This window comes from Dreissena polymorpha, chromosome 5, assembly GCF_020536995.1.
Source record: "Dreissena polymorpha isolate Duluth1 chromosome 5, UMN_Dpol_1.0, whole genome shotgun sequence".
Taxonomy (NCBI): Eukaryota; Metazoa; Mollusca; class Bivalvia; order Myida; family Dreissenidae; genus Dreissena; species Dreissena polymorpha.
The window spans coordinates 58,516,275-58,544,077 of record NC_068359.1 but is presented as its reverse complement, the minus strand read 5'-3'; the positions used below and the strand labels follow the sequence as shown (position 1 = coordinate 58,544,077).

Sequence of the window (27,803 nt, the reverse complement as noted above, 5' to 3'; positions counted from 1 at the left end):
ACTTCACGACACAATCCCTGAATTTACAAAACATATATATGTATATGTATATAATACAAAAAAATACATTGATAATACGTTTTGCAAGTTAAACGTAAGCATAGTCATTAATGATAGATAATTGGATAACTTCATATATAACTAGTACTTACGTGTGGTGTTTAAGACAGGAACAAATGACACACACGTCTTCTCACACTTCGAAAACAATGCGGATCAAGCAGTGTGTTTTTACGTTACTGTATTATTGACTTTGAACACTGTTTTAAGGTCACACTTCGCAAAGTAATAATACGCTATTACATCGAGTTCTAAGATTTTTTTTTAAAAATATTGTCGTTAAATATAGGTGATGGTGATGATATGCTGTACTGTCCATTTTAAAACTGTATTTCAAATCCCATGCTATAGACCGTAAACTTCCTGGTGAACGAAAAGGTAAAGTGCGCATAAAATACAGGGGAGATACACCACGAAAAGATGGCATAAGAATAAAATTCCCTGAAACGCTTGACCTGGAAATTGAGGATCTTACAAACAAAGACAAACTCAAGGTTAAGGCCAAGCGAGTGCCTGTGACACAAACCTCTCTTTCTTTATTGGGCAGCGATAATTCTACAACGGACATACGCTTTGAGGTATTAATTGTTTTGAAAAATTATTACACGGACATTTACCTTTATTTGATTGCTATTAGAAATTACTTGAAATAGTTTCAAATAAATATGTATTTTAAAGATAGAACGATCTTTACATACCAATATTAATTAGACAATGAACACGACCAATTTATATACCATTTATGTATGTGTATCATTTTTATCTTTAAGAGTGCGGCAATGTATGTTGGCAATAACAGCACCTTTATGATTACCGCGGCGAAAAATCCTAATGGATCATTCAAGTCAAAATTGGTAAATATGTGCTTTAAATATATTTACTTTGCAGGTCAACATATTTTTCTTAATAATGTGTGCATCCCATTCCATTAACGTGCTTATTTTGACAACATCATATCGTTAAAGTTGACCAAAGTTATAGAATATAATAATTAAGTTGAGATCATTGTTGCAATATATTTTTATATTTCTATATTTGTTTCATATTTGGTACATCAATACATGTCAAATGTTATTATAGATTGGACGCGTTAGAAAGGGAGGCCGACGAAGCTGGATCAACGATGATACGGTTACGTCATGGGACGAGTTTGCTCTGGAAAAAAATTGGGAGGAAGTTCTAGAAATTCTTTGTAAGTATTGTACACATTTTCTAACTTTCTTATTTATTTAATAACGAATAATGATGAAAAAAAACGGGCACATTTACTATTAAGAGCGTTAATATGAAAACGCAAACTTATGTGCGAGACCATTTACATTCATATAGACATTTAAGGGACTGTCCAACAGTCAAAAGCGTCGTTCGGCGCGAATCGATTTTGGCAAACTACGAGGATTACATATATAGCTAAAAAATACCTCCGCATTTGACGTGAGCGTGGATGGACGAGTGGTTAAGTCGGGAAACATTTTACTCCAAAACCCCATGATTCTATGGGTCAGTGGTTCAAGTCCTGTTGGGGTTAACGTTTTTCTTCTTTTTTAAAATTGTATTCTTATTTTTTACTGGAGATTTTTAGTTCAAATGATTAAATTTATCAATTTAAAGCATTTAAAGCAGTTAATGACACGCATTAATACATGCCAAAATCTGTTGGACAGTCCCTTTAACGAGTAGAGGTATGTTGAACGAATAGTATTGTCTTTCTTTTGCAATAGTGTATTATATAATATCGTGTCCAAAAAAGCAAGATAACTTGTCATGCGTCTCTATAAGAAAGTCTAAATTTTTGCAAAACATCACACACACGAAAACGAAAATAAGTTTATAAATATGGTAAATGAAATGTTATAACGAATGAAATTAACCAATTTATGCCTAGCGTCTAGAAAAAAGGCCTTGGCAAAGAGCGTAGACCAAGATGAGACGCCGCATGATGCGGCGTCTCATCAGGATCTGCGCTGTTTGCATGAAGTAATTTCTGAAATATTCTAAATATAGAAATAAATATACTAGACATCCAATTTTGGAAATAATTGATCCAATTTAGACGGATTTGAGAGTCGACTTGACTTAAATGAATTAATGACACTGATTGAACATGCCGTTGAGTCGAGCTCTAAGAAAGTGTCGTCCCAGATCAGCTTGTGCTGTCCACACTAAGAATGTGCGAAAAGTGTCCTCCCAGATCAGCTTGTGCTGTCCACACTAAGAATGTGCGTAAAGTGTCCTCCCAGATCAGCTGGTGCGGTCTACACTAAGAATGTGCGTAAAGTGTCCTCCCAGATCAGCTTGTGCTGTCTACACAGACTAATCAAGGACGACACTTTCTGCTTTTATGAGATGTTCCTTTGAAAGAAAGTCTCTCATCGGCAAATAAGCCAGTTTAGGCAGGCGTTATCGTACTTGATTTACCTGTACGGATTACGCAGGCTAATAACGGAAGGCACTATTTGCACATGCATTTAACCCTCTTTTCACAGAGCACGGCTTATATGATTATAAAATGTATTTGTGAACATTTAGCAATCAACTCCACCACAGAGCAAAATCCTTCAGGACGTAAGAAACGTGCGACATCAATTCCGACGGTGTTCGATTATGATCCCATGAACGTCGTCGAGCTGGTTATTATGGTAGACCAGCAATGGCTCACTTGGTAAGGAAATAAAGCAATGTGATGTGCAATAATATTCAGGTCAATATAGATTTTAATTGCCCGAACAATTGCTACAAACGGAATTTTAACGTATCCTGCTAGGTAGAAAATACTGTATAACGTATCCAAAGTTCACCAAAATCGGATTTTCAGAAAGTTGAGTTTTAAAAGAGGGCCGCCAAGATCGTCGCCAAGATGACCGCCAAAATCCATAAATGATTACTACTATCATTACATTAAATGAAATGTGAATAGTTGTGTGTTTTAACATAGGTTTCGGGGGAAAATAACACGTGAATAATTAATTAATGCTTATAGAAAAACGCAAGCTCTTCAAATACAAGTCTTTATACATTGATTGAAGATAAACCTTTTTTATGATATGACAAATTGATTACATGTGTTCCAGATCGACTCTTAATCTTATTATTAACTAATTAACGTGCAGATGTATTAAACATCTGTCACCTAGATTCCGTGTATCGTGTACAGCGCTTGGTATATTAATGATTATAAAAAATTCAGGATAAAGCTAAATCACGAGGCAGCCATTCACAGGAGCAGCAGTTGAACACCTTGGTATTGCAGATGACACCTTTCGTTGATAAGCAATTTACAATACAGTATCACTGAATAAGCTATCTAATCAGAGCAGGCAATGCGCAACATCAGGCGGTTTAGACGACTTTACTACAAGCAACAGATCTAAAACATGTCTTTAATGATAGAATGCTTAAACTTTGTGGTTACAATACACTAAATGATCGCTTCATGTAGGGCTGTACTCTCTAAAAAAATATCATAGTTGACAGGAAGGCATGTTTTACACTTTTTACCATTATTCGGGTGTTATCTTGCGGAGATAATGGTAGGGCATGAATAGGTGTCCACTACTGAATCCCTGAAATATGATACACGTGAAGACTATAGTAAACCATTGCACTAGAAAAGGTTACATTCCACCAAGAAACGGCCGAGAAAAAAAGTTGCAAAAACAGTCGATTTTGATTTGTGTCAAGTTCTTTCTTGCATTGTACATGACATATCTTTTTTATTGCATAAATCGATTCCGCTTAGAATGGCCTTTAAGAAAAGGTATGGTTATGGGGGTCTCTATGTGCAAAATGTTGCATTTATTTTCGCTCAAAGTTGTCGCTTTTACATTGAATTATATAGGGAAACTATTTAGTGTATTATGACCTAAATTGTATAATGACCCCAAATTGTTAGCATGCGGTAGCAGATATATACTCAATACACATTCATTTAAAATGTAAACGGAAATGCTGGAAACATTTTCGCGTTGTAATTTGCAAAACAAGTGTTGTATTCGAGTGCACATAATCTAGACAAATATGTGATTAAATGCAAGACAATGGTGGTAAGTTTGTTCAGGTAATGTGTTCAACAGAAAATTAAAAACAATTATTAAAATACAGTGAACAGACCATGTAGCATACACATAAAGGGTAATGTAAATGTATTACACAGTAACAGATTGTCTTACATCTCGTTCATGTTTTATGATGTATGCAACATTTGTAATTACCAATGCATTAACAGATCCCATCAGAGAATTGAATTGGTATGGTGGAGGTCTAACGTAAAAAGCTTTTATCCTTTCCCACTTAGAAGCAAAGTGAAATGGCCGTGTGCACACCAGAACAGCTTGTGAGTAACTCTGGCTGCTTATCAGTATATAATGGTTGGAAATGAAGCCTTGGAAACTAGAAGCTAGATAGATAGGTCATTAATTATATTTAACTTTCTAAGGGACTACTGATACGAAAAAATACGTATCTAAGTGGTAAAGGGTTCATAAGTGGTTCATAACATGCGAAACAAATGGCTCGATCTCTCGCATATATACCACATGTCTAATTCAATCCAGGTTCAAGCTCAGAAATCCTACAGATGCTGGCGCTTTGAAGGAAGCAGCATTATACGTTACTATGTTATTAACTGAGGTAATACGCTTTTTGTTATATTGTTATTGGCAACGGTTGATGTTATTATGATTTAGTTTATAAATAAAACACTTAACCCTTTGCATGCTGGGAAATTTGTCGTCTGCTAAAATGTCGTCTGTTGGATTTCTAAAATTAGCATTTTCTTCGATTTCTTTTCAAAGAATACTATCAGTATAGCAAACAGTTTGGATCCAGATGAGACGCCACGTTCTGTGGCGTCTCATCTAGATCCAAACTGTTTGCAAAGGCCTTTAAAATTCGGTTCCCGCACTGAAAGGGTTAATGCATACACTTATTTTATAACAAAACCAAATGCTCCATAACTATTGGTAGCTCGATAACCTAGTCATAAATTTTTCCAAATATTCATCGGTAAAACATGGTTATTGTCAAATAAGAAGTATGCCACCTTTCGAAGAAGGCGGCATGGAGAGGTCGCGTTGTCTGTTTGTCTGTAAGACTATGCGAATGTTCCTGCGTCAGCCTAACTTTGCTTAATATTTTTGTTTTATTTAGTATTTTATACCAATGACCACAATCATGAGCGGAAGTATCGCCCAAAACACCCGTCTCACTCGCTCGAGGGTCAATAACACACATACAGGACAAAGGTCTAATTTCCTGTCTCAGCTATACATTTGCCATATACATGTATTGATGAATTTTAAAAATTACGGTTTAAAGCTTTTAGCCAACAAAAGACGTAGTATCGAATTACCCTCTTTTCCTAAAAGGTCCATGCCCCAATAAGAGATCAGTATTTGCCATTATTCTAGAATGTGTAAACAACTTAGATCAGATGAAAATATTCAGCAAAAAACGACGTTTTGCGAGTAAACATCGCATCTCTCCGTCAAAGGTAAGGTAAATAAAGAAGTCAAAATACAAAAGCGGCTATCGAAAAACTTGGACATTCATGAATTATTCATAACTTTGACATGCTGAAGGATTTTTATACAAATACAATCCAGCAGAAGACGACTTGTCGCGTGCAAACTTGCCATTCACCATACTATTTCAAACAATTTTTAAAACAATAATTGCCACCTATAAAAGAGGGCGTTTCTGCCCACTCAACCTTAACGGCAAAACTATGACAATTGATCATGAAATTTTATTATTAAATTTCCCAAATAAAAGATGTGTGGACATTGATTGTCTCGTTATCATCTTATTACCGCAAAGGTCAAAGGTCGAAATTATCCATGTACATTTTAACATAAGCGGAGTTTTGATGCTAAAGTGGACTTCGGAACATTCGCGCCCTATGAATACATGTCTTTTTTATTTTCATAGGTCAATGCCATCTATCGAACTGTTTCGGACAGCACTGCCGGCCAGATGGAACTTGTTGTGTTTGGAGTTAAATTGTTATATCCAGCAGTATGTGTATTTTGTTCACTTGTCTACTGTCACTTAAGAAAGTAGAAACCATTATTTGTGTGTGAATAATGATAAGGAAAACAATAGCATACACTCAATGGTATCAGCATACTTTTATAGCAACTTACATGTGCTGTTCGTACAAGTGAGTAATAGTTAATACCATATTTAGTTTAAACCTATTTATTTTAGCTCGATTGCATCGAGGCTTATTTAAACGCTCTCGAGTCCATTTTCTGGGCTTGGTGTCTTTGGGGAAGATTTAAAGAACAGCCCACGGTGGGTATCGAACCCGTGACCACCCGGTCGCCAGGCGGACACCATATCCATTACACCACGGCGACCTTAAATACCATATTTAGATAGCTGTTTATCAAAAACATTATTTCTGTAATATTTTATTTACTGCCGAGATATCACTTACAAAATTTATTTACATCATTTGAAAAACTTATCATAAAGAATACAATCTGAACTAGGGTAAAACGATAAATATGAAAAAAAAAACTGGGATCATGACATTGAGCCTAGCTAGTAGTTTTAAATGCTAAATTATTCTTACTGTAAGATGCCTCATTGTAGGGTAGCCAAGAATGGCCGTTCTTAAGTTCAACTGCGGGAGTGTTACAAACAACAGAATCGTGTGGCACGGGCTGTATCCCGTTGTTGACAACACTGAAAACATTCCTAGATAACCACTGGGCAAGTCTTCCCCAGTTTGACCATCTTGCATTCCTGTCAGGGTGCGTATGACTATCTCTCTCTACTTAATTTATATAGATATCATCATAATCAATCATTTATCGGTGCTTTATTTCTTTCAGGTATGATATTGCGAACGCTGCTGGATCGGGTCTACTAGGTAATCTTTTTTTTAATATTCTATAAAGACTTTAAATATATTGTGAAGACATTTTACCGGTGGCAAATCAACTCATAAATAATGTTTGAAATAGTTATTTAACGTTTCTTGTATGTACACGAAAAAAAGATGGTTATTGCTACACACAAATTTATTATTATTTTTATTATAATTTTATTATTTATTATTATTAGTAGTAGTAGTAGTTGTTGTAGCAGTAGTCTTAGTAATAGTAGTAGTAGAAGTAGTAGTAGTAGTAGTAGTAGTAGTAGTAGTAGTAGTAGTAGTAGTAGTAGTAGTAGTAGTAGTAGTAGTAGTAGTAGTAGTAGTAGTAGAAGTAGTAGTAGTAGTAGTTGTAGTAGTAGTAGTAGTAGTAGTAGTAGTAGTAGTAGTAGTAGTATTAGTAGAAGTAGTAGTAGTAGTAGTAGTAGAAGTAGTAGTAGTAGTAGTAGTAGTAGTAGTGGTAGTAGTAGTAGTAGTAGTAGTAGTAGTAGTAGTAGTAGTAGTAGTAGTAGTAGTAGTAGTAGTAGTAGTAGAAGTAGTAGTAGTATTAGTAGTACTAGTAGGCGTAGTATTGTTATTGTTCTTCTTCTTACTATTATTATTATTATTTTATTTTTTTTATTACTATTATTATTATAGTTATACTGATAATAATCATATAAATAGTACTACTTACGTTCTATGGTATTTGACGAGAGCCTGTAAAACTACAAGTACTTACATTCTTTAGGTATAGCTTACTCAAATACAGTGTGTGAGCAAGACGGGTACCGCAGTTATAAGATCTCCGTTACGGAAGATTTCAAACATGATGCTGTTTTCATCTTTGCACACGAGCTTGGCCATGCGTGAGTATTAATAATACACGTACATTCGGTTATGGATTGTGGACTTATGTTCCAAAAGAAAAGATACACAATTGTCGTTTTAAAGGGACCTTTTCACGTTTTGGTAAATTGACAAAATTAAAAACAATGTTTCAGATTCGCAAATTTACATTGTAGTTATGATATTTGTGCGGAAACAGTAATACTCAACACATTTCATGCTCAAAAATATCCATTATATGCAACTTTTGATGATTTAAAAACCTGAACATTATCAACGCGAAACGATTGAATAATTTGGAGTGTTCAGTTGTTTCCTTAAATATTGTGACACTACGAAGATTGCTTACATAAAGTATAAAATACTGCAAATATAGTACGAGCATGGATGGCCAAGTGGTGTAAGCAATATACTTTTACTCCAGGGGTCAGTGGTTCGAGACCAATTGAGGGTTACCTTGTTTCTTTCTTTAATTGTATTTTTGTTTTTTACTAGGTATTTTTAGATCAAAGGTTTACATTTATCAATATAAAGCATTCAATGACAAACTTCAATACATGTATTTTTATCATATAAATAAGTAAAATGTTAAATATGTTATTACCTTTGTACCATAAACTATATATCATACTCTCCGTTTATTGCCCGAATAATTGAAAATTATTTCTACGAGTGCCATTTTATTTCTTGTCTTGCATGGACCAAACCATTCGCAATTAATCAAGTTCTGAAGAGAGTAACATTCGCGATTGAGTTATATCGATGGTTAATTGTGAAAGAAAATGTCATGCATAGTCCTTGTTTGAATGCATGAATATACATTATGGGCCGCGTTTTGTGACAACTTGGCTGCATGTGCGTTAACCCTTTGAGCGCTGGAACCGGATTCTGAAGGGCTTTGCAAACAGTTTGGATCCAGATGAGACGCCACAGAACGTGGCGTCTCATCAGGATCCAAACTGTTTGCTATTCTGATAGTATTCTTTGAAAAAAAGTGAAGAAAATGATGATTTTAGAAATTCAGCAGACGACATTTTAGCAGATGACAAATTTCCCAGCATGCAAAGGGTTAAGTGTGGTCCAAGATTAGCCCGTGCATCCACACTGTCCGCCTAAATGGATTTTCGACTTCCTTTAAACGAAAATTCCATAACAGCGAATAGTGTCGTCCCAGATAAGCCTGTACGGACGGCACGTCAAAATCTGGACAGACACTCTACGCACATGCATGAAGTTCAGTTTTACCAGAGCACGGCATTTATTATTCCCATGTCCAACAGCCTCGGTGCCCGCCACGACGGATTCGACACCGCGATCGCGTGCCCTCCTTCCGGTTACATTATGGCGGCTTATGCTGAAAATCCAACTGCCGCCTCAGAGAATACGTTCTGGACTTTTTCTAATTGTTCCGTGAACGGCTTCGTTTCACATCTGACGGCCATGAGGTTAACTATTTACTTTTGTAGTGATGGAAATAGATTGGAATACTATGTACATGCCATGAATGAAAACAGTTCTTTTATCTTTAACACAAAAACCAAAAAAAATTTAAATACCATCGTAATATTTTCTAATGTAATTTATGTGCATGCAAGTCATAACTGTGTTTATATTGTACAAGTGAAACGATATAATTATACAGACACTTTATTTAAAGTAGCTCTTGTTAACAAGGTTTGCCAATTATGCAATTGTCACAAAGATACGCTTAACAATAAAGTTTCGAATCCACTTACGCAAAGTGGAAGGATGATTATAAGAATGCCATTTTTCCTCCCGTCTGACAGTCCAAACCTCTGTCCCCCCAGCAAAAGACGGTGACACATTTGTGTAAACTTAATATTTCCAATGCCTTTGGCGGATTTTCCTTACACATGTCTTCAATGTAAAGGGCATTGGGACGATATGCAAGAGGCATGAGACAGTCAGGTCCACTGAGGGTAGATGTCGCACTTTACCGTCACAAATACCCGCTCCATATTTTGAATACATTTTGACGGATTATCAGAAAACTTGCCTAAAATGGTATGCGCGTTTAAAAGATTGCAGACGTTAGTAGCCTGCCGTGTTGTGTCGAGGTTTTAACGTCCGTTTTCTTGTCTCATGCATATCTGCTCAATTATCTAAAGACTTTCGTGACATTTTGCTACAATGATAAGTTCATTGAGTCGATGTGCAGAAAGCATGAGCAAATTTTCTCGGCACGATTATAGGTCTGTATTATGACCTCGTACCCCAAGTATAAAACCCAAAAACTGCCGTATAGTGTAGTTACGAATGCATTAGGCTTAACAATAATTAACTATAGCGACCCGAGCTATTGATGCATGGAAAGCATGTTTCAATGCTATTGCGTCTTACAGAGACGCTGGACGGGACTGTCTATCCTCGGGTTCCACTAACGCCACGGACGAGGCTTTCCGAAGCCAGTTTTGCAGCGGGCCACGTGGGGCCCGGTACTCTCTCGATGAGCAATGTTTTTACGAATCTTCTGCAACCAAATACGCATTCGACGCAAACTGCAATCCATTGGTTAGCAGTTTTTATTACGTTGCTTCTGCAACCAAATTCGAATTCGACGCTAGCGGGAAAAGATTTGTGTTCAAAAATCTATTTATATACATAAAACTGCAACCAACTTCGCATTACGACGCAAGCTGCAATTAATTGGTGGCGTTATTTGTTGAATGCATTGTTTCAGCATCAAACTCTCTATTAGCAATCTTTATATCTTTATGTAGATGTAAATATAAATGATGAAAACGTTTGCTTTCCAATGTTAAGCTATAATATGCTACTCAATAATTCATCAAATACTTCCAAAGAAACTGACACCGATATCGTTCCGATAGGCCTTTACTTTTATATGCAATTGATTAAAAATATTAAGATTAAACTTATGACAGATATATTCACCAAAAACGTAAATATGTTTTTATTTGGCAGCCGACCCGTCCGGATGGTGTGACCAAGATGGCTCCCATTAATGCATGCTGGGACGATAGGCTTGTTGCATGCTCCTCCCAGAATACTCCAGGAACGTGCAATGATACAGCTAGCAATGGTACAGCTATATTCCACGTGGCGGACGGTACGCCGTGCCAGGGAAGCGATCCGAACCTAGATTATGTACGTTAATTTATTCCCAAATGATGCATTTTCGTGCAATATGTTATTTTGCAGCTAATATGTGAACACTTTATCAGACGTTTACGCTTGATTTGGTGGTTTTGAATTAACGTTTGTGGTCGCATGTGTCACGTAATTGCTTTGTATTTTATCAATTTTTCATCTCCACTATCCATTGTCAATTGTCGAATGTTTAAATATTGTCCATCGTCCTTTGTCCGTCGCCCACTGCAAACCATCGATTGACTATCGTTCAATGTTTTTTTTTTCGAACATAAAGCAGTGGCATTTATGGAAACATCAATGGTAACTGCTCCCGCTTCATATGCAGATGAGCTCTATGTTTAAATAAATAAAAAAAACTCATGGTTTGACATTCTTAAAAGTTAAGAGCTTTATTTTAAATCCATCAACAGAATATGAAACAGTGATATTTTACTAAATGGCATCAAATGTTAACCCGCGCCATTTCATTGAGGCACATTATTTATGCATGTTCATTAAGGATTATGGTAACGTTTGTTTTCAGTATAATCCATTCAAACACTTCTTACAACCTTGAGTGCATTCTATGGCATGCCACTTTTAATTTTTATTGAAACTGTTGGTTTTAAATGGCGTGAGGTTTTTTATGAATATTAAACCACCATTCATGATGGTGACAATTAAGTGTACTGCCCGTAAGGATTGCATATTAATGGACACAACATTTGATGAAACAGTGTTTACAAATGCTTAAAGTCATAGAACAAATCGGTTTTCTGAACATGTGTATAGTTATAATGTTATGAAATGTATCGGTAAAAAAATGAACTTACAAACGGTTTGCTATATTGCAGGTATTTTTCAACTTTGCTTTCTTACGGCAGACGTATGCACAGGGTGGAAAATGGAAATACAATTCGTTATGTTTTATAAAAGATGTGTTTCAACGGAGATTGCTTACTTACGGAAGACTTATTGCAACCGTTATGCTATTTTACAGGTGTGCTTCAATGGAGATTGCTTACTGACCCCAGACGTATGCTCGGGGTGGAACAGTACCAGCTCTGTCCCTACAGGAGATATATACCCATGTGCCTGCACTAACCTGACAGACACAGACCGAGCTACATGCTGTTCGTTCAAGCCCATCCGACCGTGTTGCAACGGCTGCCGTACTGTCGGCAAAAGATGTGTGGCCTAAATTACACATGAAATAGCTGCGTCTTTATTCTTCCACCAAGCATTAAATATTTAACTATAACGAATCAATTGTGATTAATGTTTGCAAACAAAACGTTCATATTTGAAAGGTTTGCTTGCGAAATTAAGTGAAGCAAGTGTGCTTCGGTACATTTAAAATAATTCTTTAAACGAGTTTATTTTAATTTTACATTTGATTGAACTCTCTTCTACATTTCATGTAAAAAATATAATTTAAAAACTTGGGTGTTTACGTTTAAAATACAAATATTTCAGACGTATTAAAATGTCAAACCGGAATTCAAGTTTTATATAATTTCTTCCAGCTTAACATGCCATACGTTTGCTAATTGTTAAAAGCATGTATGCACCTTATGTGCAATTTGGATCTTTATTTGATTACACACGCGCTAGGGTGTTTGGGAAAATGGGAAATAATACTTTAGCATCATTGCTCGCATTAGCAATATGCCTTTAAAGACATATGTAAACAGTGCCTGTGGAACTCTTAAAATAAGCAAGACACATCTAATAAACAAACACACGATTAAACATAAAAGAAAACATATCTTAATAATGCATCATGTGCGCCGAACCTTGCCACATTTTTTTATTGAATACGTATGATTCTAGCAAATTAATGAAATTTCTCCGTAAAGAAATCAATAACAATATCAGTTGCTCATGTAAATCAAATACTCCTGACTGAGAGAAACACACTTTAAATGGAACTTTTCATGTTTTGATAAATTGAATAAATTATAAAAAATAAGGTTTTAGATTTGGAAATTTGTGTTGAAGATATAAAAAAGGTAATACTGAACATTTACCATGCTCTTTAATACTCAGTATCGCATCTTTTGGCTACTAAAAACGGGAAAATTATAAAGCGTTACAAACGCAAACCGATTGCATAATTTTAAGAGTTATGTTGATATCGTTATATATATACCGGTAGCTAGCGCTAGTTTTTAACTCCAAGGATCAGTTGTTCCAGCCCAAGTGCGGATCACTTATCTTTCTTTCTTTAATTATATTATTGGATCTAATTGGCAGAACTGTCTACATTCGCCAACTTTAGCCATTTAATGTCAAACTTAAGGACATGCCAAACTCTGTGAAAAAGTCCCTTTTACCCATGTATGCCTAGCGTCTAGAAAAAAAGGCCTTGGAAAATAGCGTAGAGCCAGATGAGGCGCCGCATGATCAGGGTCTTTGCTGTTTGCTTAAGTTCAAGGAATATCTGTATGAAATATTCTAAATATACAAATAAATATACTAGACATCCCTAATTTTGGAAATAAATTGATCCAATTTAGAAGGTTGGGAAAGTCCACTAGGCATAAATGGGTTAAACTATTTATTAAGAAAACAGAAGCAGATAGCAACTATGATATAAAATGAACGTTATAGGCGAACACAAGTTAATTATTTGAGTCGCGTTATGAGAAAACTGGGTTAAATGCATGTGCGTAGTGTCATCCCAGATTAGCCTGTGCACATGCTAATCAGGGACAACACTATCCGCTTTTATGGTATTTTTAGTTTCAAAGAAGTCCCTCTTTATCGAAAATCAAGTTTAGGCGGAAAGTGTCGACCCTAATCAGCCTGTGCAGCTGCACAGGCTAATCTGGGACGACACTTGACGTACATGCATTATGCCCAGTTTTCTCAGAACGCGACTCATATAATTAACTTTTGTTCGCCATTTAGAGCAATTTAAAAAAGAGAAGTGAATGTCACCTCTATGCCACCGTATAGAGGTGACATTCACTTCTCTTTTTTTAAATTGCTCTCCTTTCTTTTCTATCTCGTCGCCACGAGTAAGCTATGTCGTGGTCACAAGATAGATAAAAGAGCAGTGCAAAACTAAATAAAAGAGGAGTGCAATTAAAAAAGGGCGGTGCAGTAAATAAAGGAAGAGTGCATTAAACAAAAGAGAAGAGAATTTTCGATAACTCGAGATCCCAAGTAAGTCAGCCAATCAAACTTTGCGTAACATGTGTAAATATTCTGTACGCATATATATCGCTGGTCAAAGCAAGTAAGGCTTTTATATTACACAACATACTACTATTAGTACTACTATAATTATTAATACTACTACTGCTGCTGTTGTTGTTGCTGCTGTAACTACTACTACTACTACTCCTACTACTACTACTACTGCTACTACTGCTACTACTTCTACTACTACTACTACTACTACTACTACTACTACTACTACTACTACTACTACTACTACTACTACTACTACTACTACTACTACTACTTCTACTACTACTACTGCTACTACTGCTACTACTGCTAGTACGCTAGTACCCAAAATTGTCGTACCCAGTCTTTATTTTGTACCCACATTTGTTACGTACCCAAAATTTTCTTACCCACATATTTCACATATTGGGTACCAAAAAATGTGGGTATGAACATTTTAGGTACGAAAAAAAATGAGTATGAAAAGTTTGGGTACGAAAACATTTTGAAACAAGAAACCGTCGGAGACGGGTGATGCTCCCCAAAGTTGTTTTTTTGTCACAATATTGCACTCTATATTCAGATAAAAGGAACGTCTTGAGGGGCATAACTTTGGACAAAATAATAACCAGAACCAACAAATTACATGCGCATTTCCTCAAGGTAATTAAGCTTCCCATAAAGCTTCATTGAATTCCAGTCAGTAGTTGGGGAGAAATAGCCCGGACAAGAATTGCACTATATGTACAGTTTATAGACAATTACAAAGGGCCATAACTCTTGTGAAAAATCATCCGACCATAACCGGCTGATAATATGCTCATCTCCTCTTGATAGTGAAGCTTCCCATAAAGTTTTATTGAATTCCCGTAATAAGTTGATGAGAAATAGCTCGGACAAGAATTGCATTATATGTACAATGGAAAACTTCAAAGGGCCATTACTCTGTGAATAATCATCCGACGAGAACCGGCTGATAATATGCACATCTCCTCTTGGTAGTGAAGCTTCCCATAATGTTTCATTTAATTCCGGTCGTTATTTGCTGAGAAATAGTACGGACAAGAATATCACTATATGTACAGTTAATGGAAAATCATCCGACCAGAACCCGCTGATAATATGCACATCTCCTCTTGGTAGTGAAGCTTCCCATAAAGTTTCATTGAATTCCGGCCATTAGTTTCTGAGAAATAGCCCAGACAAAAATTGTGTACAGACGGACACACGGACAGACAGACAGACGAAGCGGCGACTATATGCTCCCCCCCAAAATAAATGGGGAGCATAAAAAATTGGGTACGAAAAAAATTGCGTAGGAAAATTTTGGATACGAAAAAAGTATGCCAAAAAAAAATTGGGGTACGAAAATAATTTGGGTATGAAAAAAGGGTAAGCAAAAAATTGGGTAGGAAACATCTTTAGCACGAATTTTTGTATTAGGAAAGACGGGGTACCTGTAAGTATACCGGGGCACCCAAAAGTATCATTTGAAAATCGCTGTACCGTGAAGTATACTTTCAAGTTCCCGGGGTACGGGGAAGTAGTACCCGTGGGGAACTTGACCCACTCAGGCTCACTGATATCTGCCATCTTTCTATATTTTTGATTATGTGATCTGTGGGCGTTGAAATAAACACTGATCATGCTTTTAAGAAATGTGTTATGACCGTATTATTCATTCCTAGATTACACTAACTTTAACGACTAAGCTACAATTCATGTCAATATTAAAGGATTGGGGCAAAACGTTGATGTTTTATAAATCGAGGTTCAACCTTATGAAATTCTAGTTTCGCTGATTTTTATCTTAATTAACCGGTGTTTAATGTTAGGCCCTGAGTATTCATTAACTTGTTTATTATCTGTTATTTCATAATGTAAACAAACTGCTATTGTTTATATTATCATTTACTCAACCATTACACTATCCCATACACAAGATTATGGTTGAGGTGTTAAATTGTTATATTAACTGATAGAGTAATGATTTAAATATGTTTTGTCTCATGATTATAAACAGAACTTGAATTCCAAAACTTATTGTCCGAACTTCAAGGAAGATAGTCAAACTGTCATCTTGCAATGATTCTATCGGTTATATTCATTTCTAAGTGACTTTACATTGTATAATAATAATACGACTACAAGTTATTTTAAGACACTATTTCATTGCTGTTGCATGTTCTTGTAATTTGTGCAAAATTCGACATTCCTAAAAGCACTTTTCAGCTGTTGAAATATTTCGGATATATTGTACCGTCATATGATTATAGGTGCTACCTAATTTACGGGCAAAAGCTTTTAAAGTTTTTTGATAACCATGTATTTTTAATGAATATATGGACATTATTGTGTTCAAAATATTATAACTGTTTCAATAATAAAGTAATGCATCCAAAAATAAATCTTAAAACGAGTAAAATGTTCCTAGCTTAAAGATCTAGCATCTTATAATTTTGTGTTTTCTAACCGCAGGAATTTAAAGCTGGCTCGGTGGCTGTGGTATAGTGGATAGGGTGTCTGCTTACTGGCTTAGTCACTGGGAGGTCTCTGTACTGAGCCCTTAAGTGGGTGCATTCTTTAGATAACCCTAAAGACACTAAGTACTGGTCCTACCCAGAAAACAGTTTGTTTCATCAATTCAACTTAACAGCTTGCTAAAGCAGTTGATTTTAATCCAATAAGTTTATAACTGTCAAATTACACACACTAAGTATTGAAAGCCATACCTGGAACTTTCGTCTGTGTAGTATGGACTTCATCAGCAGGATGATTTCTACTGTTGGCAAACGTTAACACCGCTAATTGTCTTTTTTATTATCAATGTATAATTATGTGTAACATCATGACAGCATACTTGTTTTGCAATTAAAATATTTAATAAATACAGGTATTTTGCAGGGTTCTAATTTTCGTTCGCAAAATATTGTTGAATAGTTTAAATTTTGTCGCCACCAAAAAGCTAGCCATTTCGTAGCAATTCTTAAAGCGGGTATATACGATCTTGTCAAATATTTATTAATTAATATAAAATGTGTAAAAAAAACTTCTTATACATATATTTAATATAAACTTAAATAAAAGTTAAGAAGAACATGTGTCGAAAAGTGCTAAATAAGCAAGATATTTAATTCTTAAATCGAAAAAGGCTGTACAGCCGAATTCGCCAGCATGTATATCATGCATGTACGATGTGAACCTAAATTTAGTTTAACTGTTCATTTGAAATTCCTGCAGCGATATTGATTCATACGACACACGAACACTTACTAAAAAGATGAATTTGTATTCGCTGCATTTTATGAAATTCGTCTTAAATGTATCATTTTTCTTGCATATTGTGTGTTATTATAACATATTTGTATCAATATATTACAATTCAACACATATAAAAATCGTATAATCTCGCCTAAAATCACAGTCTAAACTACATACACTTAGTTTGTAGCTTTATAGTTACAATTTGAATGCAAATATTAGAATGCATAATGTTTCATCATCCATATTTTTTATTCAAACATTCAAATAACACATACAATAAAACATAGATCATCCGTGATCATATGAGCTTATTTATATGTCAGCCATTGTCTTTCTTGGCTAAGCCGCTAGCAGAAGCATGAAAATGATGTATATATATATATATATATATATATATATATATATATATATATATATATATATATATATATATATATATATTCAGTACATATATAAAAATGTGTGTGGTATTGTGTGGAGATACAACACACTTCACATCATTTATTTGCACATAAAATAATAGTTACACAATAAGTAATACTAAAACACTGTCATCAACCTACAGTACAAGAATATTTACGTATGCGAAATTACAAAGTGATGTTATCTTTTGAAAAAATGTGGAATCAATGCTGAAACATTTTATTACCTTTTACAAAATTAACAATGCTGGTTTTGTACTAGCGCATAAAACATTTATCATGGAACAACAAGTAACAACCTATTTATTAATTACACTATAGAAAGGAAATCACATTATATTATTGGCATTATGCATTAACTTAACAAGCTGTTTACTACTGTTCAGAATTACACTATCTTACTAAAACTGATCACAACAGGTACTTAGTGCTTTTACATACTTGTGGTAAATTTTGTATTACTAGTTTGACATTTATTGGCAGACACTTGTCGATATACAGACTAAATTTGCATGGGAACCTTCATATTTCTTCAGCATAATTGCCTTTAAAAGTTGATTTAACAACCCTTTGACATTGTTTACACATCTGATCTTATTATGCCATAGCTGATTTTATTTATAGATAGACAGATAAAGACTTTTTAAAGTTCTATCACTTTAAAAGTTCACACATGTTTCATCCAAGTAAACCAAAACAACCAATAAATAAGATCACCACAAATAATAACTGTGTATAGCTTGAAAATTTTGATAGGTCAGGAATCCCTCCATTGTTGATTTCTGGAAACCAAAACTGTCAGTTTTGCTCGATAGAATGGCTTGTGTGATACCCAGCTCTTGCCTTGGCAGAACAGCTTCTAAAAACGGAAAACCAACAAATATCTTAAAATTTGATAAATGATGCAGACAATTTGTAAATGTCTTGTTGTTGTTTTTTTGTTGATTTCGAATCTGGAAGCCTTTTTACGTAAGATTCTGGTACGAAAAATCAACGGTATTAGATTTTGTGGTTTTAGGCCTAAACCTATTATAGTGATATGTAACCTTTCGGGATATCGGTAAAGTGCGAGCAGACGAGGTGTAAATACGTTAAAAACTAAAGCTAAAAGACAAAAAAGTTAGATCGGAATAAATTTTGCGAATAAATGTGTTTCTGATGGAGAACAACGACAACTTACCAGAATATTGCTCATGATCGCACGTAAAACTGCTTTCTGAGAGCGATGGTAAATGCGTAACGAATTCTGACAAGTAAACAGTAGGGTGTCGTTATTGAAATTCCGCGAGTATACTGGTTGACTAGAGATGCCAACTATAGTGTTTAAAACAAATAATTTTTAAGAAGCGTTTGTGATTTGTCAGGATAAAAATAACAATAAAATGTCAAAAAGATCAAAGCAAATAAATTTGACAGAAATCTTAGATTTGGGCAATATATTTAAGACGGGTTATGTTTATCCAAATTGTGTTTGGTAAAGACTGTCACTGTACGTAGTGAACCAGTCTATGGCTTATACCCACTGAAGATGGGTATTCAGGGGAGATAATTTGGTAATTTTCATTCTGACAAGGTCTATTTGTAGCGGAGAAAAACAAATAATGCGAGAATATTTAGTGCGATTCGCTACATAATTATGATGTCATTTGTAAACCTTTTCCTGAGGTATGTATTTACATGTGATTTAGCATATGTCAAATTGATTTGTCCAAGGTCATAAATAGCATCGCGAAAATATATGTCGCGTGGCAAATTTTTTTGAGATGCATCCCTATGTCAATTTTTATGTCTAAATGTCCATATGTATGAACGGTCAACGCCCGCTACGCGGGCTTTTGCCCGTAATATTTCTTATCTGTCATAACTGCATTTTTGTGTAAAGTCAGAAAGAAATATATAGAGGATATTTGTTGGATTCGGTGGATTATCGATTTTAATTCCCGAGTGATTATAGAAAATAAATTTCAAGATTGGCTGCGCCACGAGTGAAAAAAATTTTTTTTATGATCACGAGTGAATAAAATTCGATATTCCACCAAATCCAACAAATTTTCTTTTTATTTTATGCCTTTTTTAACAGTTAATATACATGGTTTAAGAGTTTAACTAAAGATTTCGCTGGAATAATGACGTCATTTCGTAAACAAATGACGTCATTTCACAGTAAACAGTGAAAATTTTCAATAATTTTTACTGATAATTTTCACTGTTTGAAACAGTGAAATGATCAGTTTTAATTCACTGATATTTCTCTATAAACCAACGGAAAGCATAAAATAAATTTGTTTATTGTGAGATGTAGAATCTTTTGCTCATCTGTATTTGCTCCTAAAATGTTCTTTTGTTAGTTAAAATATAATATTATTGTTGAATGTTTGCCGCTAGTGAACTTTGGTAAGAATTTAGGATTCCTAAATGCATTTGATTGGTTGTCGCAATCCTAAGTCATGATGATTAGCTTAGCCAAATTCCTAAGACATTTTCATTGGTTGACTACACGCGTTTTTTTGTCCGATTAAATGAGCGCTTCGTAAGGAACTCCAGAGAGCTTTAATTTATGCATTATTAAACTTGTAATACTGTTCAATGATATTTTGTTTATATGAGAACTGATGCATATGGAATAATTTAAACATCTATTAAAACAAGAGTTTGAAATCGTGAAACTGTGTTCTTAACATTATTGAAAGTGCCATCCTGACACGGGCACTTGAAAGACAATGAAGAAGGTTAAAGGAACATTACTATTCAAAATCAACGAAATTTTCGTACAATTGTTCGTAAAATAAACTTAACCAATTAAAAATCAGTGTCCCTTATGGCAATTGCCGAAATTTCAACGTCAGATGTGGTCTGGTAAAATAGATGTTTGTAGATACAAAATGCTCGTTTTTATTATTGTTTTGCATATCTATTCATACGACACATAACATTGTGGCCACAAATAAATAAAAACGAGCATTTTGTATCTTCAAAAATCTATGTAATCATACCACATCTAGCGTTGAAATTTTGGCTATTGCTATAAGGAACACTGATTGTCAAGGTGTTAAGTTTATTTTACGAAATACTTAACGAAATTTTCGTTGATTTTGAGCGTTATAGACTTTAACATTGCCCGTACCTTATGGTGGGATATGCTACATTACTAACGACTCGTTCATGCTTTTGGTCGTGAAGGAATTCCGATCAAGGACTGTTCAAACTCGACTAAAACAACGTTGCAAACAAACGACAAGATAGAGATTTAATAAGCAATAACCATTCATACATAAAAATTGTACAAATTATGTAAATGGTACAGTTAAAATATTTCATAATTACATTATGATGAACAGATAAATACAAAAAGACGAATTAACCATGTTTCGTTTAACTCTCTACGAGGAAGTTTTAATTAGATGTTTAAAAGACACTGATGCCCACATAAGACATGTCTGGACACAGACAAATCCTCCAATCGGTTGCTTCCACAGACAAATCATCCAATCAGTTCCTTCCACAGACAAAGCCTCCAATCTGTTGCTTCCACAGACAAACCTTCAAATCGGTTTCTTCCACAGACAAATCCTCCAATCGGTTGCTTCCACAGACAAATCTTCAAATCGGTTTCTTCCACAGACAAATCCTCCAATCGGTTGCTTCCAAAGACAAATCCTCCAATCGGTTGCTCCCACAGACAAATCATCCAATCCGTTGCTTCCACAGACACACATAGTTTTCTAAATGAGTCTTTATCAGGGAAAACTGACTATAATGCATGTTAGGGTTTAGAAAGAGTGTTGTAGCGGCTTCGCATTTCTAATACAAAACATTGATTTTGCGCTCAAACTTCCAATGATATGCCTGTTTGTAATTCATAATCATAAGAGGTTTAAGCAATAACTTGACTAGTTTTGTAACAACAAGTATTTCATACTTAAATGCATTAACACAGCAGAGATCATGCGTTTACTTGAGATACTACATAGAACTACTTAATACGTATCCTTTCTAAAATTTTGCACAAAAGCGAATCATTATAAGTGTATTGCTGTTACAGTAATTACTTCAAGTTTTCGGACATTTTGTCTTCGTGTCCGAAAATTAATATTCAAAACATTTTTTTTTTATACGGGAGTCCGGAAATTTTGAGACAAATAAAAGATTGCATTGACGATCGAATGTGGGTTTGCGATAGGTAAGCGTCCATTGTATTAACGACTAATTTCACGTGCTTGCTTAATACCACGCCGTCTAGTAAAATTAACCTTTACATATATTTGCACTTTATTAAAAATTATGTATCAAGTTCTTTAGTACAGAAAGTGACTCCAATCGGTTCAAAGATGAGCTTTTGATTTACCGATACTCTATTATGAAAATAAAATCAATAAAAATCTGCAAACTATGAATTATTTTTTTGTTCGTCAGTCGTAGCGTATCACCTTAAATTGTTTTTATAGTAATAGGGGTGCATTACGTTCTTAAGCGTTTATTATATTTGACAGTTATCTCTCAGGGGTGAAACCATTTTTTGATTACCCATATACATAGTTATTTACCGACAAATAGGAAGAAATATGGTAAAATAGCGCTGTTAAATGTACTTTCCGAAAATTTTGAGTAATACATTATTGACGAAAACCCGTATGTTCGAAAATTTTGGATCACGAAAAATAAGTATTATGGTCCAAAAAGGGGGTGTCAGAAAATTTCGGTAATTACGGTATTAAATGTATTTTGTATTTTTTACTGAATGAACATAATGTTCTTCTTCGGATAAGCCCTCCTTTAAGACAAAAGATTTTGTGCAGGATTGTAGAATAGTACAATCAAATTTATGATTATCTTTGGTATACTGTTATAATTAAATTCACAATAGCAACTAGAACTTGTCAGGGTAGTTAAATTACCCCCCCCCCATAATGCCATTTGAAGTAATTTTTATGGTTATAACAATGAAATATTGGACCCTGGTCGTGATCAGTTTTGACAGCAGGGACATCGTTGAACATTTGTTGAGAACCATAATACAAGGTTACATCTCAAATAAAAAACCTTTGGACCTTTAAATTTCAATTCAGAGGTAAGTATTTTGCTATGTAACCCTATATAAAGAAAATGTACCTAGTGCCTACTACATCGTAGTTTTGATGAAACTAAGTTCATGACAATTATAAAATGTTTCATACAAAACATAAACACACCTGAATGTTGTAGTTTTAGAGAAGTATATTTGTGCTAAAAGTCTTTGGTAATAATATCAATATTACATGAATTGTAAGTTGAAAAATGGGAATATTTTTTGTAATTCTAATGTAATGTATGCACAACTTCAATTCATGAGGAACAATCCAAACAAGTCTGAATGTTGAAATGGGGGAGAACCCCCCCCCCCCCCCGCCCCCGATCTCTTTGAGTCTGTGTACAGAGAGAAAAACTGAAAGACAGACAAACAATCTGACAAGACAACTATGCTGATTCCAGTACAACCCCTTAACTTGGTAACAGAGATTATAAATATGCACATAAATAAAGATTTAACATTCAAATACTTCAAAAATAAAAACTTAGATTTAATGCCTGAAACAAGAAAGACTTACACAATAGAGTTGTACACACATAACAGAGTTTGCTATAGGGTTACATTTGATAATATATACAACATAGTAAAGCTATATGTGGTTGTTTATGAAATAATCTTACAATTATCAATATATACAAAAATAAAATATTCTTTCATACAAAATTAATTTCAAATAATTCACAGTAAAACATCATTATATTTTGATTACAAAACACACATATAAAGAAATACATATCAACAAAATATTTAATTCTGGTTGATTATATGGTTATGAAAGTTTCCATTTGCCACATGGTATACGAAATGAAAAGCATTTACAAAAAAATCAATAAAAACAAAGGATACATATGATGAGCCAAAAAATTGGCACCAAATCTCATATAAATGTGTCTGCAAGGTACATGAAGAACAACTTTATTTTTTTTTTTTTTTATTATACCACATTTATATAATATATTATATTATACCCCTTTTCATACTCGAGAGTGCATTCAAAGGCGCTTTACATTTTTTCCCTGATCACAGGTTCAACTTTATAAAACATAGATATATATATACACAGAAAAAAAACAATGTATCCATAACTTTTACGCCCTAGCTAGGCCATACAGCAGCTACAACTACAAACCTTGTTAATTGCATGGTAAACTCATTTACAATACGACAGAACAAAAACCTACACAATTTATATCTTGCTTCTTCAAGTATACGTGTACAACATGTAAATTTACCTGGTATGCATTTTAATTTTACACTCATTTAATCAAAGGGAGGAAATCAGCTGAAAGGGAGACAAGTCACACCACTGATTTATAAGTAGCATGCTCTCTACATGGTTACTAAATAATTGTACAATCTCAGGGCCAAGGTTGGCAGAAGAACACAACACATTTTTGTTAATATTTAGAAATTATATTTTGCACAAATTCTACTACATACTGTTTAAACTATGATTTGTAAAATTTAACTTTCCAAAAGTGTTTTTGTGTTTACAGAAGTTGTATAAAAGTTGCATATGTTTATGAAAACAAAAATGAAAACAAAATGGTGGAGAAACGAAAGCAAACTCTGCACAAATGGAGAAGTGGACATTTTTTAAATAATTGTATGACACCTACACATGATGATCTGCTCAAACAAAGAAGAATCAAAATGTGAACAGACAAAGGCAATCAGAACATATGGGGCAGGCTCTGTGAAAAGGGATTTTAATATGTTTGGGTAATGTACAGGCTTATCTGGGACGACTTTATGCAAATGCATTACACCTCCTTTTCACAGAGCAGGCGCACATATATTTGAACAAGAGGACCATGACTGAAATAAAGTGCATATCTGTTTCACATTGATAAGTTGATATTTTATAAGTTATATTGCACAAATCTTTTGGCAGCTTTGAACACATAGATCAAGTGGCAAACCATTCAAAATAGTGGCTATATTTCAAAATAAAAAAAAGGTACTTTTCATTATTTGCAGTTTCAAAACCTTCTTTCAGATCTGGTGATCTCATTCAACAGATCTGAACTCCATAACAATCGTTTAATTACAATGGCCAATAAAAAAACTGCCCCCCCCCCCCCCGCAGCTCCTTTTTTTTCTAAGAAATGGAACACATTCCTAACTTTGACCAAAATGTTATGAACAAGTGTCATTATGATTCAGTAAGATGTGAGAGTTCTTGAGTGTTCACAAGGTTTTACAATAGCCATGTAAGGAAATGTGCCCTACTCATGGCAGCATTTTTTTCACCATACTGGAACCATTATAAACCTTGATGGGGATATCATTAGAACATATGTTCTCCTAAAGTTGCACAGAAATGTGACTTTTATAGCATACACAAGGTTTCAGTACAGATATATAAGGGGAACTACCCGCTGCCTGACAACCATTTTTCAACCAACAACAACCATTTTCAAACACTGCAAATATAAAAAAAGTTCTGAGAATTTTTTATCATGATTGGGTGAAATATATGACTAATGAGTGTTCACAAGCTTTATCTTTAATATAATTAAGTAACCTAGTTGTTGACCCCTTACAATCCAGTTTTGAACTCAAAAGAACCATCATTGGGACAAAATATTAATGCTCTCACAACGTTTCATAAGACAAGAGGGCCTGAAAGGCCCAAAGTCGCTCACCTGAGATTCAAAGGAACTGACCTGTTCTGTGCAGCCCAAGATGTCATTAGAACAAAATGTTCTTACCAACTTTCATGACTAGTGAACACCCTGGCAGCCACGTTTTTTAACAGACCAGAACCATTTTCATACACTTACAAGAAACGGTTAGATACCATTTAAACAAATATACTGACAAAGTTTCATGAAGATTCATAAGTCCATATAAGGCAAAATGCCCCGCCCACTGATGGCCATGTTTTTCAAGCAACTGGAACTATTTTCGAACTTGTCCAAAACATCATTGGGACAAATCTTCTGACAAAGTTACATTATGATCATACAATAAATACTGCTTCTAGAGTGTTAACAAGGTTTCACTATAGCTATATAAGGAAAAATGCCACGCCTCCTTGGCGGCCATGTTTTTCCACTAACGGGAACCATTTATGAACTCATCCAAGATATCATTGGGAAAAATTATCTGACCAAGTTTCATGATGATCGGACAATAAATGTGGCCTCTAGAGTTTTAACAAGGTTTTACAAAAGCATATTATATAGCCATATTAGGAAAAATGCCCCGCCCCCTGGTGGCCATCTTTTTTTCAGCAACCGAAACCATTTTCAGACTTGTCCAAGATATCATTAGGACAAATCTTCTGACCAAGTTTCATGAAGATCGGAAAATAAATGTGGCCTCTAGTGTGTTAACAAGGTTGTACTATAGCCATATAAGGAAAAATGCCCCGTCCTATGGCGGCCATGTTTTTCAACCAACCGGCATCATTTTTTAACTTGTCCAAGCTATTATTAAGATGAATCTTCTGACCAAGTTTCATTAAGATCGGAAATAAATGTGGCCTCTAGAGTGTTAACAAGATTTTACTAAAGCCATATATAGCCATATAAGGAAAAATGCCCCGCCCCTTGGCAGCCATGTTTTTCAAGCAAATGTAACCTTTTTCGAACTCATCCAAGATATCATTGAGACCAATTTTCTGACCACATGTCATGAAGATTGGGCAATAAATGTGGCCTCTAGAGTGTTAACAAGGTTTAACTATAGCCATATATAGCCATATAAGGAAAAATGCCCCGCCCCTTGGCAGCTATGTTCTTAAAGCAAACGTTACCATTTTCGAACTCATCCAAGATATCATACAGACCAATCTTCTGACCATTTCATGAAGATTGGACAATAAATGTGGCCTCTAGAGTGTTAACAAGGTTTTACTATAGCCATATAAGGAAAATTGCCCTGCCCCCTGGCGGCCATGTTTTTTCACCGATCTGGACCATTTTCGAACTCATCCGAGAAATCAATGAAACCAATGTTTTGACCAAGATTCATGATGATTGGGCAAAATTTGTGACTTCTAGAGTGTTCACAAGGTTTCTCTATAGCCATATAAGGAATACTGCCCCGCCCCTTGGTGGCCATGTTTTTCAACGGACCAGAACCATTTTTGAACTCAACCAATATATCATTTAGACAAACATTTTGACAAAGCTACATGAAGATTGGGCATCAAATGTGACTTCTACAGTGTTCAAAAGGTTTTTCTTTTTTTGACCTAGTGACCTAGTTTTTGACCCAGCATAACACAGTTTCGAACTCAGTCGAGGTATCAATGGTACAAATGTTCTGACCAAATTTCATTAAGATCAGACAATAAATGTGGCCTCTAGAGTGTTCACAAGGCAAAATGTTGACAACGCACGACGGACGACGGACAAAAGGCAATCACAAAATCTCACCATGAGCACGTTGTGCTCAGGTGAGCTAAAAAGGGCAATAAATGTGGCCACAAAAAGAGTGCTAACAAGGTCAATGTTGACCACAGACAACAGGAGATAACAAAACCTCAACAAGGCTCACTATTCTTAATAACATGAAGACAATTTTATGGCAGTATTAGCTATATGTAAAACTAATGATATTTTTATAACACATGTACAAGAAACAAATAATTCAAGTTGATGTAACATTCCAAACAAAATGGAGAAAAAAGTATTCCTTAACAAAACACTGCATAGGTATACATCATTTAAACATACATGTAAGGTTGACAATTACAATCCTTATTTAAGAAACAAACCAATTGTTAATACAACTTTAAAATAAAAAAGTAAATATTTTGAATAATGAAGTATCACCAACACTTTTGCCACTATATTTATGGCACAAGTTTTTATTGCTTGCCATGCAAGTTAAAGAGCTGTTAACATTACAACACATTGCCAGAGCGAGTACAAACCTTAAGCAAAGCTCCCTGTGACTGAGTAAAGCAAAGGCTAGCTAAATTAAAGACAAAAAACACCAACATAATTATACTATCAAATTATATTATTATCCTTCA

At 34.7% G+C, this 27,803-nt stretch overlaps 1 protein-coding gene across 1 annotated transcript; it reads left to right on the top strand.

The window, feature by feature from the left end:
- The first annotated feature begins 348 nt into the window (after positions 1-348).
- LOC127831837 (zinc metalloproteinase-disintegrin-like brevilysin H2a) lies at positions 349-12,242 on the top strand. Its single transcript, XM_052356911.1, has 13 exons — positions 349-638; positions 831-914; positions 1,141-1,252; positions 2,590-2,722; positions 4,614-4,689; positions 5,989-6,075; positions 6,658-6,818; positions 6,900-6,937; positions 7,671-7,788; positions 9,049-9,213; positions 10,132-10,300; positions 10,715-10,897; positions 11,883-12,242. The coding sequence occupies exons 2-13, from the start codon at positions 840-842 to the stop codon at positions 12,081-12,083; spliced, it is 1,518 nt and encodes a 505-aa protein (XP_052212871.1). The 5' UTR covers positions 349-638; positions 831-839; the 3' UTR covers positions 12,084-12,242.
- The last annotated feature ends 15,561 nt before the right edge of the window (positions 12,243-27,803 follow it).